Below are 13555 nucleotides of genomic sequence, written 5' to 3'. Positions count from 1 at the left end.
CGATGATGCTGGTGTAGAGAGTGAGCGCTGCGAGTACTCAGAGTGCAAGGGTGGATGCAATACAGTACAGCGCTCGCGCTCTCCCGCCCGCCCTCGCATCTTCCTCCCTCGCGGTCAAGCATTTCTGGCAGCGCGCGGGAGGCTTGGCAAAGCTTGTCGTCGCCGTCTGTTGCGTGACGCATGTTGTCTTTTCCAAGGCTGTCTGTCTGTCTTTTCACCGCTCGTGATACAGTGAGAGCTGTCTCGTCTCAGACGCCCTGCGCCCTACAGTGCATTACAGTGCAGGGAAGCGGCCCCCATAGGCGTTACAGTGCGTGAGCAGTGCTGCTGCTATTGTAGTTGGACCCCTCCCTGATTCCCACATCAAACATTCCACATCATAATGCCTTTTACAGAAACCTTTCGACAGCCGGCAACTGTCCTCTATCCTCTACAAAGTCAAACGCCTAGAGTCCAGTTGTTCCACACCGGCGACCTACCAAGGCGGTGCGCACCCTTCCTGGCTGGCTGCGACATTCGTCCTGCGCGTTAGACTCACCGGATGTGACAGCTGACGCACTCTCTTCCTCGCCCATTCCACTCCCACCCCCGTGGCGGAGCACAGCATCCAAGAGGAAACGTCGACAACACACACAGTCTTTCTTCTAGTTGTCAACCAGAACCGAACCTGCCTGTTTACCTAATCCATCCAAAGACCCGGCGCTCGCTCACCAATCAATCCTCAGTCCAGCAGCCTCATCAAGCTCACCCCGTCCCACACGGGCAGCATCACCACCTCGAGCCTCGGCTCCGCCGCGCACCGGTCGTTGAAGCGCCGCAGGCTCTCGAGCTCGCGCTGCTTCAGCTCCTCCGACGTCCAGTACGACGTCGTCAGCCCCGGCGCCGGGATGTGGCCCCACCGCAGCACGTTGTCCGCCACGATGGGCGCCCGGGCCGTAGCAGCCGCCGCGCCGCCCCCGGCTGCGACCCGTCCAGCAGCTGCTCCATGTAGCCCCCGTACCCGGGCTTGTCGGCGTCGAGGAACACGGCGTCGTAGGGCGTGTCCGAGGCGAGCTTCGGGAGGCTGTGTGCGGAAGCATGTTAGCAGGTCCAGGTCCCATGGGGCCAGACCCTCTCCCGAATCCGAACAGGCACGTACGTCTCCGAGGCGTCGCCCACGATCGTCTCAATGTTGTTGATGCCGTTGGCCGCAAACGCCTCGCCCGCCTCGCGCGCAAACTCGGGCGAAATCTCCAGGCCCGTGACGAGGCCATCGGGCCCGACGGCGTGGGACCACACCATGGCCGAGTAGCCGACAAAGACGCCGACATCGATGACTAGATGGGACGTGTCAGGACAGTCTGCCGTGCCTCGAGCCATGTCTCACTCCGGTCTCATACACACACGCGCTGTCACGGACGCGTGTGTATCCCACCATCACCCCAAGGCAAACCGACCTCGCTTGACCCCAAACGCCCTGGCCAGGAAGATGTGCAGCTGCGACTGTTGGTTGCTGCTCATCATCAGCGAGTCGTCGCGCCGCGCCCACACGCTCGCGTGGTAGTCGGTGATGTGCCGCGGCAGCGCCAGCGAGTGCGCCTCGCAGTAGTTGGACGACTTTTCCGCCAGCTCCGCCGTCGCGTATATCGTCGAGATGCTTGTGTGCTTCATGCTGGTCCGTGGCTTCAATCTTGAGTAATGCTCTTTGTTCCTGCTCGGGGAAGGGGAGGGGATGCAAGAGGCAGACGGAGACTTTCTCTTACGCATGTTCACATGCATCGTCTAGCAGGGCAGTGTCACTTTATACTTGGGGGGACACGCCTATCCATGCACTTTGAGCGCGTAAACTCGGCCGAAAGAGGGGGCGCGGGCTGAAACGGATATCCCGGACAATCACGCAAGCTGTCCTGGACAGGAACGCCCTTATCGTTGCTGTCCTGGTGCCTTTCTCGCTTCTCTCTCTTCCTCTCACACTGTTTGTCGCTCTCCCGCTCACTCACAATGTTGCTCTCTCTCACACTCACAACGTTTGTCTCTCCCCCTCTCCCCCAATGTTTATAAACATCCCACTCTCCTCTCTCAGCGTTTATACACATCTCTCTCTCCTCTCTCAATGTTTTGTCTCTCGGCCTGTCCGCCACGCCCATCCCATTCGTGGTGAATCGATAGCTCGCGGCCCATGGTCAGCATCACCTGCATGCAACAGCGGCAAATGCGACCACACAGCTTACATCACACATGCAACGCCCCGAGTCTTCCGCTGGACAGATCAGTGCAATATGGCGGTTCAGATATCTCTGCGTGAACCAGGCTCGCTTGATTCCCACTTGATGCAAACATCTCATCGTCACGCCTCCCCTGATCTGTCTCAAGTATCTGTCCATCCATCTTGCTCTGTCCATCTCAACAATGCAATCGAATGAGCTGCAAAACAGCGGCCGAAAAGCCTCGCTGCAATGTCGACCAGAGGCCTCCCGTTTGCGGCTGGTCTCATCGTCGTCATTGTCCCTGTCATACAGCCTCTCGGACGGACACGAGTTGAGCCGAGACCACGCCCGTTTCTCTCACCGGCCACCCTCACAGACTTGGTGCTCTTCGCTGACGTCCTTCTCTCGCTCTCGCCTTGTCTCGCGCTACCCTTTCCTCGGGCCGCAAAGAGACGTACGCCATCTACCACAAAGCATCGCCATGCACCCATAGTAATACCCTTGAGAATCCCTGAATAAGCCCGGCACCCTGGGGACTTGGCACGCCTGGCGACGTTGGCTGGTCGCCCCCTCGTCATCCCTCATCGCCCATCGGCCCTTCATCTCTACCTGCCGAGTTCGGACTCGGGCATTCGTATGTAAGAGTAAGAGAGGGCTCTCCGCAGCAGTTCTCCCCTTTCCAAAGCCGGTAGCCGACTCCCGATGATCAACCTCACAGCGTCGCATCCAGATGACACCGATACCCGACAATGTCAACCGAAGCGGGAAAGTTCCCGGCATCGTATTGATCGCCGGGCGGAAGTGACCCTGCAGAAATGTAGGGTCGATGCGGCCAGGCCTCGTTGTCTTCTTCCTTTGCTGAGTTGCCGCGGCTCGCGACACCGACCTGCAACCAGCCTTTGGGACTTTTGAGCTGGGCCCCATGCAGGCGTCCGAGAAGCAGGCCAGGTCAGAAGAAAGAGCCAAAAGGGGCTTGAATTGCCGGTCCCGTCAGTCGGCAGGATAGTTTGATGCCTCGCCCCCGTGTCTCGAGGCCATGTCCAGCGCCCTGTCGCTTCATCGCGGCTCAAACGCTGGAGATATATACCGTTGGCTAGGTCCTGCAGGGGCCACCTAAGGCACACCCCTTAGTTGGGCGGAAAATAGCCGGACGCGCCTAAAAGGTCCGGACGCCCGTTATTACTAGTTATTGGGTCTTTGCATTGAAGAAAGAGGTGTAGATTGCGCTGTCCTGCCTAAAAGACGGAGTCCGTGGGTGTGACTATATATATATATAAAGTATGGGGGTAGGTTTCCTATTAATCCGGCAGCTTATAGTTACGGATCCGTCTAGTAACTTCCTTAGCATCCCTTAGGTCGACTACCGTATTCGATGCCTCCGGATACGGCGATAGTATCGTCTCTGCTTATAGGGATAAGGGGCGCGCCTATTAGTGCGTATAGGCGTAAGCCTAACCTTTAATAGCTATATATTAGTCTATAGCCTACTAAGACCCTTCTAAGGTCTTTAGGACCCTCGTTAAGTTATAATAATATATAATACTCTTTTAAGCGAGCTTTTTAAATAAACTGTATTATTAATAAGGTCTATGCCTTAAGAGCTAGACTTAAGTACTTTTCTAAGTAAAAAGGTATACTTAATAAGCTACTAGTAAGTCTAAGAGTTATAGCTAAAGGAAAGGCACTTATAGTACTATATATATATAGTATATTCCTTATAAGCCTTAACTTAAAGCTATAGACCTACTATATAAAGGCCCTTTTTTTAGTATTTAGCCTTTATAGCCTTTAAAAGGACTATAAAGATTATAGATCCTACCTTCTAGGTTAGGCCTAGGGTGCTAGCTACCTAGGCTGCCCTAGGATATCGATCCCGCTAAAGTTCTTAGCCTTTATAGTAAAGATATTAAGGATAGGGTCTCTAAGAGGTTAGGGACGCTCTAAGCTACTAGCTTAGTCTAGCTAGTAAGAAGGTTAGCTAATTTAATAGGTAGCCCCAAAGTATAGAGACTAATTTTCCGCTACTTTAAAAGCTTCTTTACTATATAAGTATTAAAAGGTATAAGCAATAAGCGTAGGATCGGGTAATCGATAACGTAAGCGGAAGGATCGGTCGAAGGAGTATAGGGTAGGATTTCGTCCGGAATTTATAACGAGTATATAAGGGGCTAAATAATATATTAAAAGAATACCGTTGTAAAAGATACTTATAAACTTACTTATCCTATCTACTACTCCTAGGGAAATCCTTTGTCTTTTATAGACCATTGCTCGCCTACTAGTAGACTAATTAGTTAGCTTTCTAGTATATTCTATAGTGCTTAAAAAGCTCTATCTATAGTATGTCTTCCTAACTTAGTAGGTGGTCTAATTATAACGTAATAGTTAACGTAAGACTATAGGTTCTAGTATAAGTAGTAGATTTAACTAGAATATTCTATGCCCTACCTATTCTCGTATCGCGGATATCTTCGGAACCGCTAGGCTAAAATAGGTAATAGGGTATCCGTTCTGCTCGTAATTAACTTATATATAAAATGCATATTTTTATTTATTAGGATAGGCTTATCTTAACCCGCTTTTCCTAAAGGAAGGTATAGATATCTAGTAGAGGTCTTTTATCTTTAAGGGTTATTCCCTTAGACTATATTATAGAGCCCCTTACTACTAGCTTATTCTATAGAGCCTCCCTATACCTATTATTTCTTTATAATAGAAAAGTAGGAATATAAGGGTATATTCTTATAATAAGGGGCCTTTATTATTATAATTATATTACCTTTATTTTTAAAGTAATAGAGCTTATATAGCTAGTTTCTTTATAGCTTTATTAAGCTTATTATAAAGAGTAATAAGGCTAATAGTTAGTATTAGTAATCCTTTTTTTAGCTTTAAAATAAGCTAGAAGTTCTCTTTTATATTCTTCTTTACTAAGGCCTTAGCTAGGGCCTAAGCTAGGGCCTTAAGCGCTTTCTTTATAGCGACCTTAGCCTATAAGCTAGCTTTAAGGCTTCCTTAAATAGGCTTAGGCCGCTAAGTAGCCTTAGGCTATTATAGGAGCTATAATAAGGGCTATTAATAGTCCTAGGTTATAGTTACCTTTTTAAGCCTTTTTATAAGGGTCTTATAAAAGAGTTTAATTTTTTAAGCTTCCTTAAGGGCCTAGAAGGCCTACTAAAAAGCCCTAGGCCTAGTCCTAAGAAAGAGGTACTAAGGCTAAGGCTAGGTTATTACTATTATAAGTATTAAAGTATAGGTTAAATAAGTATAGGCTAATAAGGCTATTAAAAGTAGCTTTTTTTACCTTTTTACTTACTTAAGAGGCTAGTTAAGCTAAAAGTAGCTAGCTTAAGGTAGGGCGAAGCTAGGCCTAAAGAGGCTAGTCTTAAGTATATTAAGCTAGGTATTTTCTTTTATCTTAATATCTTCTTAGTCTTAGTTTTAAGTTTTAAGCCTTTCTTTTAAGGTCTTTAAAAAGCATTAGCCTTTTAAAGCTTTTCTTAAGTAAGCCCTAGCTTTTAAGGTACTTATTTTAGCCTTTAAGTTAAAAGAGGGAAGGTTAAAGGGACCCGCTTTAAGCTTAAGCTAGGGTCCTAGGTTAGGTCTAGGCTAAGTCTTATTAATAAAGGTATATACCCTTAGTTAATAAAGGTAAGAAGGAGGTTTTTACTTATATAAAGGAAAACCGTACTTAATTTATAATCTTTAATAGTATATTATATACCCGCTTATAGCTATATAAAGCTATACTTAAGAGGGTATAATAAGCTATTTAAAGGGTTTTATTATAAAGTAAGTAAAGGTATATATATAAGTACTATTTATAGGATAATATTAATAAGCTATATAAAGCTCTTTTATATATAGCTAGCCTATATATATATATAGGATCTAGCCCTTTATATATAACTATATAGCTTAGGCTATAGCCTAAGCCTATAACTTATAATAGTTAAAGACTTTTATATAATACCCTTCCTTTAAAATAGCGCGGCGCCCTTATTACGGCTTCTATATAGTTAAGCCTTAGGCCCTTTATACCGCTAGCTTTGCCTTACTCTCTTTTATTAATCGTGCTAGCGCTACTAGGCTTATTATCCCTATGCTTATTAACTTAAGTAGCCGGTACCTAACTTTATACTTACTAGCTAGCCGGCCGCTTAAATAAGAGCGCACTTTATTATACGCGCTATTAAGCGGCTAGCGGCCGGCCTAGATATATATAAGCCTTAGGTTGCCCGTTCCCTTAGCCTTAGGCAGCTTCCTTTACTAAGGGGTATATAAAGTAGTATCTCCCCTTTTTTCTTTCCTTCCTTTTCCTCTTTCTTTAACTATAGTAATAGCTATAATAAGTAAGTTCTACTTTACTTAAGGTATAAGTTTATTCTTAGCTATATAGGCCGCCCTATTAATAAGTACTTATAGTAATAGCTATAATTATAATAATAGCCTTAATAATAATAATAATAACTTTAACTAATAAGTTCCTTACTTTATAAAGCGGGAGGCTACGTTCTATTATACTAACTTCTATAATAGATATATCTACCTCCCCCTCCCCCGCCTCCTCCTTCTTAGAGTATATAGAGTTATTCGTCGATACTATACTAGCTACGGCCGATAATAGCTCCGCTACCGCTACTCTTACTATAAAAAGGTATAAGAAATAAGCGTAGGATCGGGTAATTAATAACTTAAGCGGAAAGAGCGGTTAAAGGGGTATAGGGTAGGATTTCGTCCGGAATTTATAATAAGTATATAAGGGGCTAAATAATATATTAAAAGAATAGCGTTATAAAAGATACTTATAAACTTACTTATTCTCCTTACTACTCTTAGGGAAATCCTTTATTTTTTATAGACTATTACTTACTTACTAGTAAGCGAATTAGTTAGCTTTCTAGTATATTCTATAGTACTTAAAAAGCTCTATCTATAGTATATCTTTTAGACTTAGTAGGTAGTTTAATTATAGCGTAATAGTTAACGTAAGACTATAGGTTTTAGTATAAGTAGTAGATTTAACTAGAATATTCTATACCCTATCTATTCTTATATCGCGGATATCTTTAAAACCGCTAGGCTAAAATAGGTAATAGGGTATCCGTTCTACTTATAATTAACTTATATATTTTATATATATTCTTATTTATTAAGATAGGCTTATCTATACCTACTTTTCTTAAAAGAAGCTATAGATATTTAATAGAGGTCTTTTATCTTTAAAGGTTATTTCCTTAGACTATATTATAGAGCCTCTTTCTACTAGCTTATTTTATAAAGCCTCCTTATACTTATTATTTCTTTATAATAGTAAAATAAGAATATAAAGGTATATTCCTATACTTATTTAAGTAGTAGGTTAAAGAAAGCTTAGTAAAAAAGGTTAATATTAATCTTATTATAGATATTTATAACGACCGGTGTTATTCTTAAGGGATAAACCTATTAAGGGGTTTATATTAGTAGATATAATAGGGCGTAGTCTAAGTAATAATAAGTATATTACGTTAGTAATAAGTTAGAGGTCGTAGACTATAGACTATAACTAAGTAATTAAGTAATCGGAATTAAAGATAAGATCGTAATAGAGATTATAATAATTATAATATATTAAAAGCTAGAGAGCTATTTATTTAAAGGAGTAAAAGTAGGTAGCTATATATACTTATAAAGACTATCCTTAGATTATAGTCCTAGCTATAATCCCTTTATAGCTTACTATAGCTTACTTATAAGCTATACTCTAAGTAGTAATCTATCTATATAAGGCTTACTTAGCTTACGTATACTTTAGGTAAGCTAAGCCTAAGTAACTTCTCGTCCTAACTATTATTCTAAGCCGCCTTATTATATAAACGTAGCTAGCTCTCCTATAGCCCGCTAACCGTAGTTATAATATAATATCTCCCTTTCTTTTAGTCTTATCTATAAGACCTATTACTACCCTAGCCGCTATATATAAATATACCCTTATCGCGTATATATATATTCCTTATTTCGTCCTTTCTATCCCTTAAGATATATTACTAATAGTATATCTAGTTATATATCGAAGGATCGTTCTTATAAGACCCTTAAGTATATTTATTTAGCTAAGTCTATTAATCGTCTTAGTTTTAACGTTATATTATATTCTTTCTATTTATTACGCGGCTTCCGTTATAAAATACTAAAGAAATCTTCTAAGTATACCGAATATATATAGCGGGTCGTTCCTACGATATATTAAGCGTAGCGATTAGCTCTTATAAGTAACTTTATTATCCTACTTATTATTTATAGCTAATATATTTCTTAGTATCCTAAATAAATCTAAAGTTTAATCGATTAGATAAAGAAGAAGAAATTACTAAGGAGCGAATATTAAAAGCTTAAGCCGACCTAAACGAAGCCTTAGCTTATTTAACGCGGCTTTACCGTTAAAAGCGCTAGCTAAAGATAAAGGGTACTAAGATAGTTCGTCGGGGCCTTTATTCCTTAGATAACCTTAATAAGGCTAAGCGCTAAGAATCTAAAGTAGTAGTCGATATTTAGTTTATAAGTAGATTTAATATAATTAATTAAAATACTATTAGTTCGTTAAGTAATTTTATAATACCTAAGGTAGATTTTACTAGTAGAACTATTAAAGTAAAGAACTATAATAAGTTAAGTACTTAAGTAGTTCCTAGGTATTTTCTTTTAGTCTATATCCTTTCTACTTAATAAGGTATTCTTATTACTAACCTTATTTTCTTATATCTAGTATTTATTTTATTTTATATTCTTAATTATTATTAACTTTAATTTTTTCCTATAGTTTAGCGTTTTATAGTACTAGTTTTAATAATAAGATATAAAATATTAGGTATATCTATATTATTATTAGTAGCGAAAGTTTATAGTTAACTTTTAAAATAGTTTTCTTAACTTTAAACGGTTTAAGTTTCTTAAAATCTAATTTATTACTTAGTCGTTTTATTTTAATATTTCGTTATATAAAGTAGACTATATCTCCCTCTTAAAAGATTAGTCCTTATAATCTTTTCTAATTATAGTAAGTAGATATTCGTTCTTTAATAAATTAAAGTTCTTATTATATTTATTTATATAATTTTTATAGCTAATCTATTTATAATATCGCTTATTCCGCTTATAGTCTTTATTAAGTAACCTTAAATACTTCTAGGTTATATCTATAATTAGCGTATACTAGTAAGAGCTTAGTTATTTCTATAACTAAGCTATTATAAACTAGTTATACTATTAGTAGCTATTTAACTTAATTATTTTATTTATAGCTAATATAGTATTATAAATATTATTTAAGCGTTTAGTTAAGTCGTTCTATTTATCTATCTATTTATAGGTAATAAGCTATATAAAGCTTATATTTCGTCCTTAATTATACTATAAGAGCTTACTAAAATCTAGCTATAAATATACTTTCTTTATTAAAGATAATCTTATTTAGTAGTTTATAATTACTAATAATTATTTATAGGAATATATATACTAGCTCTTTTATATTATATACTTCTTTATATAGTAAGAAGTATCTATACTTTATTAATCGGTTAGTAATAATAAATATACTATTATACTTAACGTTAGTTATAGGTTCTTTTAACTATAGTAGCTTTATAATATAATTAAAAGCTATTAAATCCTATAGTTTCTCTAATACTAATAGCGGTTATAATTCTTTATATAGCTTATATCGTTTAGCTTTACTTTATATATAAAGTTTATATTTTTTAATAACTTATTATACTACTTCCTTAAGCTATAAGAAGTTATATTATTATTTAATATATTTTATTATTCTTTAGATTCCTTAGTATCTATATATTAAATATTTATATATATCTTATATAACTTTATCTTATAACGCTAGTAGTATCTAGATTTTATTCTTATATATTAAAACTTCTAAATATTCTATATTATATCCTTTTAATACTTTATATTCTTTTATCTATTTTAGGATCTTTTAATATATTAAGTCGTTAGGTTATACTTTAAATATTATATTTAGCTATCGTTACTAATAGTTTCTGTTTTCGTTAATTTTTAGGAGCTATTCTTTTGCTATAGGTATTCCTATATCTTAGTTACTTTATCGACTAAAGGTATTAGCTTAACTATTTTCTATTCTTTTTTTATAGAATATTTTATAGTTAAATTCTAATAAATATTTAGCTTATTAGATCTATTATCCGTTTAACTATTATATTATTATAAAGTATAAGATATTCTTATAATCTATATAGACCTTAACTTTATACTTACTTTTAAGAAGGTAATATCGAAATTCCTTAAAAGCTTAAATAATTATAAGGAATTCTTTATTATAGATAAGGTAATTAAGTTCTATACTATATAGCTTTTTCGAGTAAAATATAATTAGTTATAGTCTTTCTTTATTATCCTTTTATTTAATTTATACTCTTAAAGTAAAGTCTAATATATTAGTTTTAAGTTTAATTTATTATTTTAAATTAAAGGTAGTTAAGACTAGTTCTTATATAATCGTAGTCTTAATATATTTAAAAGCTTTATTAGCTTTATTATCTTATATAAATTCTTTTTCCTTCTTTATTAAGTTATATAGTAATACTATAATATTTCTATAGTCTTTAATAAATCGTTAATAGTAGTTTATAAATCCTAGGAAACTTTATATATCCTTAATGTTCTTTAACGTTAGCTATTCTTTAACTAAGTTAATCTTATCTTATTATATATATCTCTCTTAGTAAGATCGTATATCTAAGAAAGTCTACTTTCTATATATAGAACTTACTTTTCTTTAGTTTAACTAATAACTTTATATTCTAAAGTATATAGAGTACCTTATAGATATATTCCTTATATTCTTCTAAGGTATCTAAGAAGATTAGGATATTATCTAAGTATACTACTATAAAGATATTTAAGTATTTATATAGGATATTATTAATTATCTATTAAAAGGTAGCTAGTATATTTATAAGTCTAAATAGTATTATTAGATATTTAAATAGTCCGAATTTCGTTTTAAAGGCTATTATCTATTTATATCCTTTTTATATATATTAAGTTATAGGCGCCTTTAAGGTTAAAGGCTATAAACTATTTTTTACTATATAGTTAATTTTATAGTTTTAATATAAGTAGTAATAGTATTTAGTCCTTTATTATAATATCGTTTAAGCGTTTATAGTCGATAACTAGTTATAGTTTACCGTTTTTCTTTAAAATAAATATAACTAAGTAGCTTACTTTAAATATTAACGTTTATATATATCCCTTTTATAGATTCTTATTAAGGTAGTTATATAGTATTTATAGTTAATTTTTATTTAGGTTATAGATCTTATAAAATATTAGCGTTATTTTATCCTTAAGATAAATTTTATAGTCTTATTAGCTATATTTAAGTAACCCTATCTTAAGTTCTTCCTTAAAGAGTTTATTATATTTCCGGTATTCCTAAGGGATATTCTTTATTTTATCTTATAAGCTTTATTCTTTTTTTTAAGAGCTAGTTTCTTTTAACTTAAGCTCTTTATTAATTTATTTAAGGTCTTTCCTTAAAGTAGTAATAACTTTTAGATCTTTATATTATATCCTTTATTCTATTTATATTAAATACTAAGTTATATAGCTATATTAGTTAGTATATAGGTCTTATTAGTTAATTTTATTATATCTATTAGTTTAGTTATTATTTTCGTTTATATTACTAAAGCCTATAATAATTTACTTAAACGGTTATCTTTTTTATCTTATTTAATAGCTAAATTATTATAAAATTTTACTTTCTTTTAAATCTATTAGTCTTAGAAACTTATATTTTTATTTTAACGTAGCTAGCTAGTTTTTTAGTTAATTAGTAGGTTGCTCTCCTATAGCTATAAAAGCCTTAGTATAAGGTTATATTCTTTAATATTTATAATATTAAAGTTAACTTATTTATTATAGCCCTAGATATTAATATTAAGGTAATTAATCTCTATATTAATAATTCTATTATTATAGTTAAAGGCTTCTCCTTTAATATTTATAAGTTTATATAGATCTTTCTTATATTTATATATAAGTCGGTAATAATTAATAACTTTAAGTAAAACGTAATTACTTATCGCGCTATAGTCTAAAAGTATATATATATAATATCCCGCGATTTAGATATCTAATACTATTTAGTTACTATAGCTTACCGTTACTATATATAGGGTCCTTAAATCTTATTATATTATACTAGTCTATAACCCTTTTATAGATAGCGTACCTTATTTTTTACTTAGTTTTTATTTATTTTATTTAGGTATTCTTCTTTAATTTATTATTAATATTATTTCTTTATATTTTCGTTACGTAGTATCGTATTAAGGCTTAAGAGACTAATTTCTTATAGCTAATTAAAGATTTCTTATTTCTTAACGCTATATTATTTATATTATATTACTTTATAGTTAATTATATACTATACTTTATAATTCTATTTATTTTTATACTAAAGGTTAAGTTTTTATTTAGCGTCTTTTTATTTTTTATATAGTATTTCTATATTAATATTTCCTTAGTTAAATATAGCTTATAGCCTTTATATATATTACTAATAATCTTTTAGTATACTATTATATCGTTTATACTATACTTATACTTTTTTATATTTATAAACTCTATAGTTTAAGTATATATATTTATTATAATCTTCTTTATTTTATTTAACTTATTATATAAGTCTTTAAAAGATTAAGGGTTTAGATACCTTAAAGTAAGTAGCGCTATATTATTCCTTTATTTTAGTATATTTATAGATTTTATATATCTTTAAAAGATATCTCGTTAATAATTTATAATTATCGCGGTATTTAAGTAGCGTACTATAATTAGGTTCTAATAATATAACTTAGTCGTTTAAGTAGCGTTAATTAATTTTCTAGTAGTTTAGTTCTATACTTAAGTAGGGTTTTAAAAGTACTTATCTTTTAAACCTAACTAAGAAGGCGTCGTATTATACCTTTATCTAAAAGTATATTATATAATCTAGGTAAACGTATAATATTTATAAAATATACTTATAATACTTATAAGTAAGTAGTATTTATAGATTATCTTTAAATTCTCCTTATAGTTATTATTCTTATTATAAAGCTATAAAAGTATTAACTATAGTAATAGCTATAGTATAGTCTCCTTTATATAGTACTAGTTAATATTAAATTAATATAGCTTATTAGTTTTTTATAAGAATTTAAGGTATTTATTAGGTTTTAATTTTAAGTATTTCTTTAAATTCTTTAAAGTATAGAGCGTATTTTTTAATTATAGTATTTTCCCTTAATAGTAAGGGTAGTAGTATAAGTTTATTCTTATCTTTTATTTCTCTAGGTATT

At 34.3% G+C, this 13555-nt stretch overlaps 1 protein-coding gene across 1 annotated transcript; it reads right to left on the bottom strand.

Moving 5' to 3' along the window:
• Window positions 1-870: 870 nt before the first annotated feature.
• Window positions 871-1650, bottom strand: HRG_09569 (o-methyltransferase domain-containing protein; the record flags this gene model as incomplete). The annotated part of the gene is made up of 3 exons (XM_044868040.1): window positions 871-1063; window positions 1139-1316; window positions 1437-1650. 3 exons carry the CDS (start codon window positions 1648-1650, stop codon window positions 871-873), a joined length of 585 nt encoding a protein of 194 aa, XP_044716621.1.
• Window positions 1651-13555: the final 11905 nt, after the last annotated feature.

The sequence above is a fragment of the Hirsutella rhossiliensis genome, assembly GCF_020360975.1.
Source record: "Hirsutella rhossiliensis strain HR02 chromosome Unknown scaffold00013, whole genome shotgun sequence".
NCBI lineage: Eukaryota > Fungi > Ascomycota > Sordariomycetes > Hypocreales > Ophiocordycipitaceae > Hirsutella > Hirsutella rhossiliensis.
The sequence above is the reverse complement of the archived record's forward strand: the minus strand, read 5'-3'. Positions and strand labels throughout refer to the sequence as shown.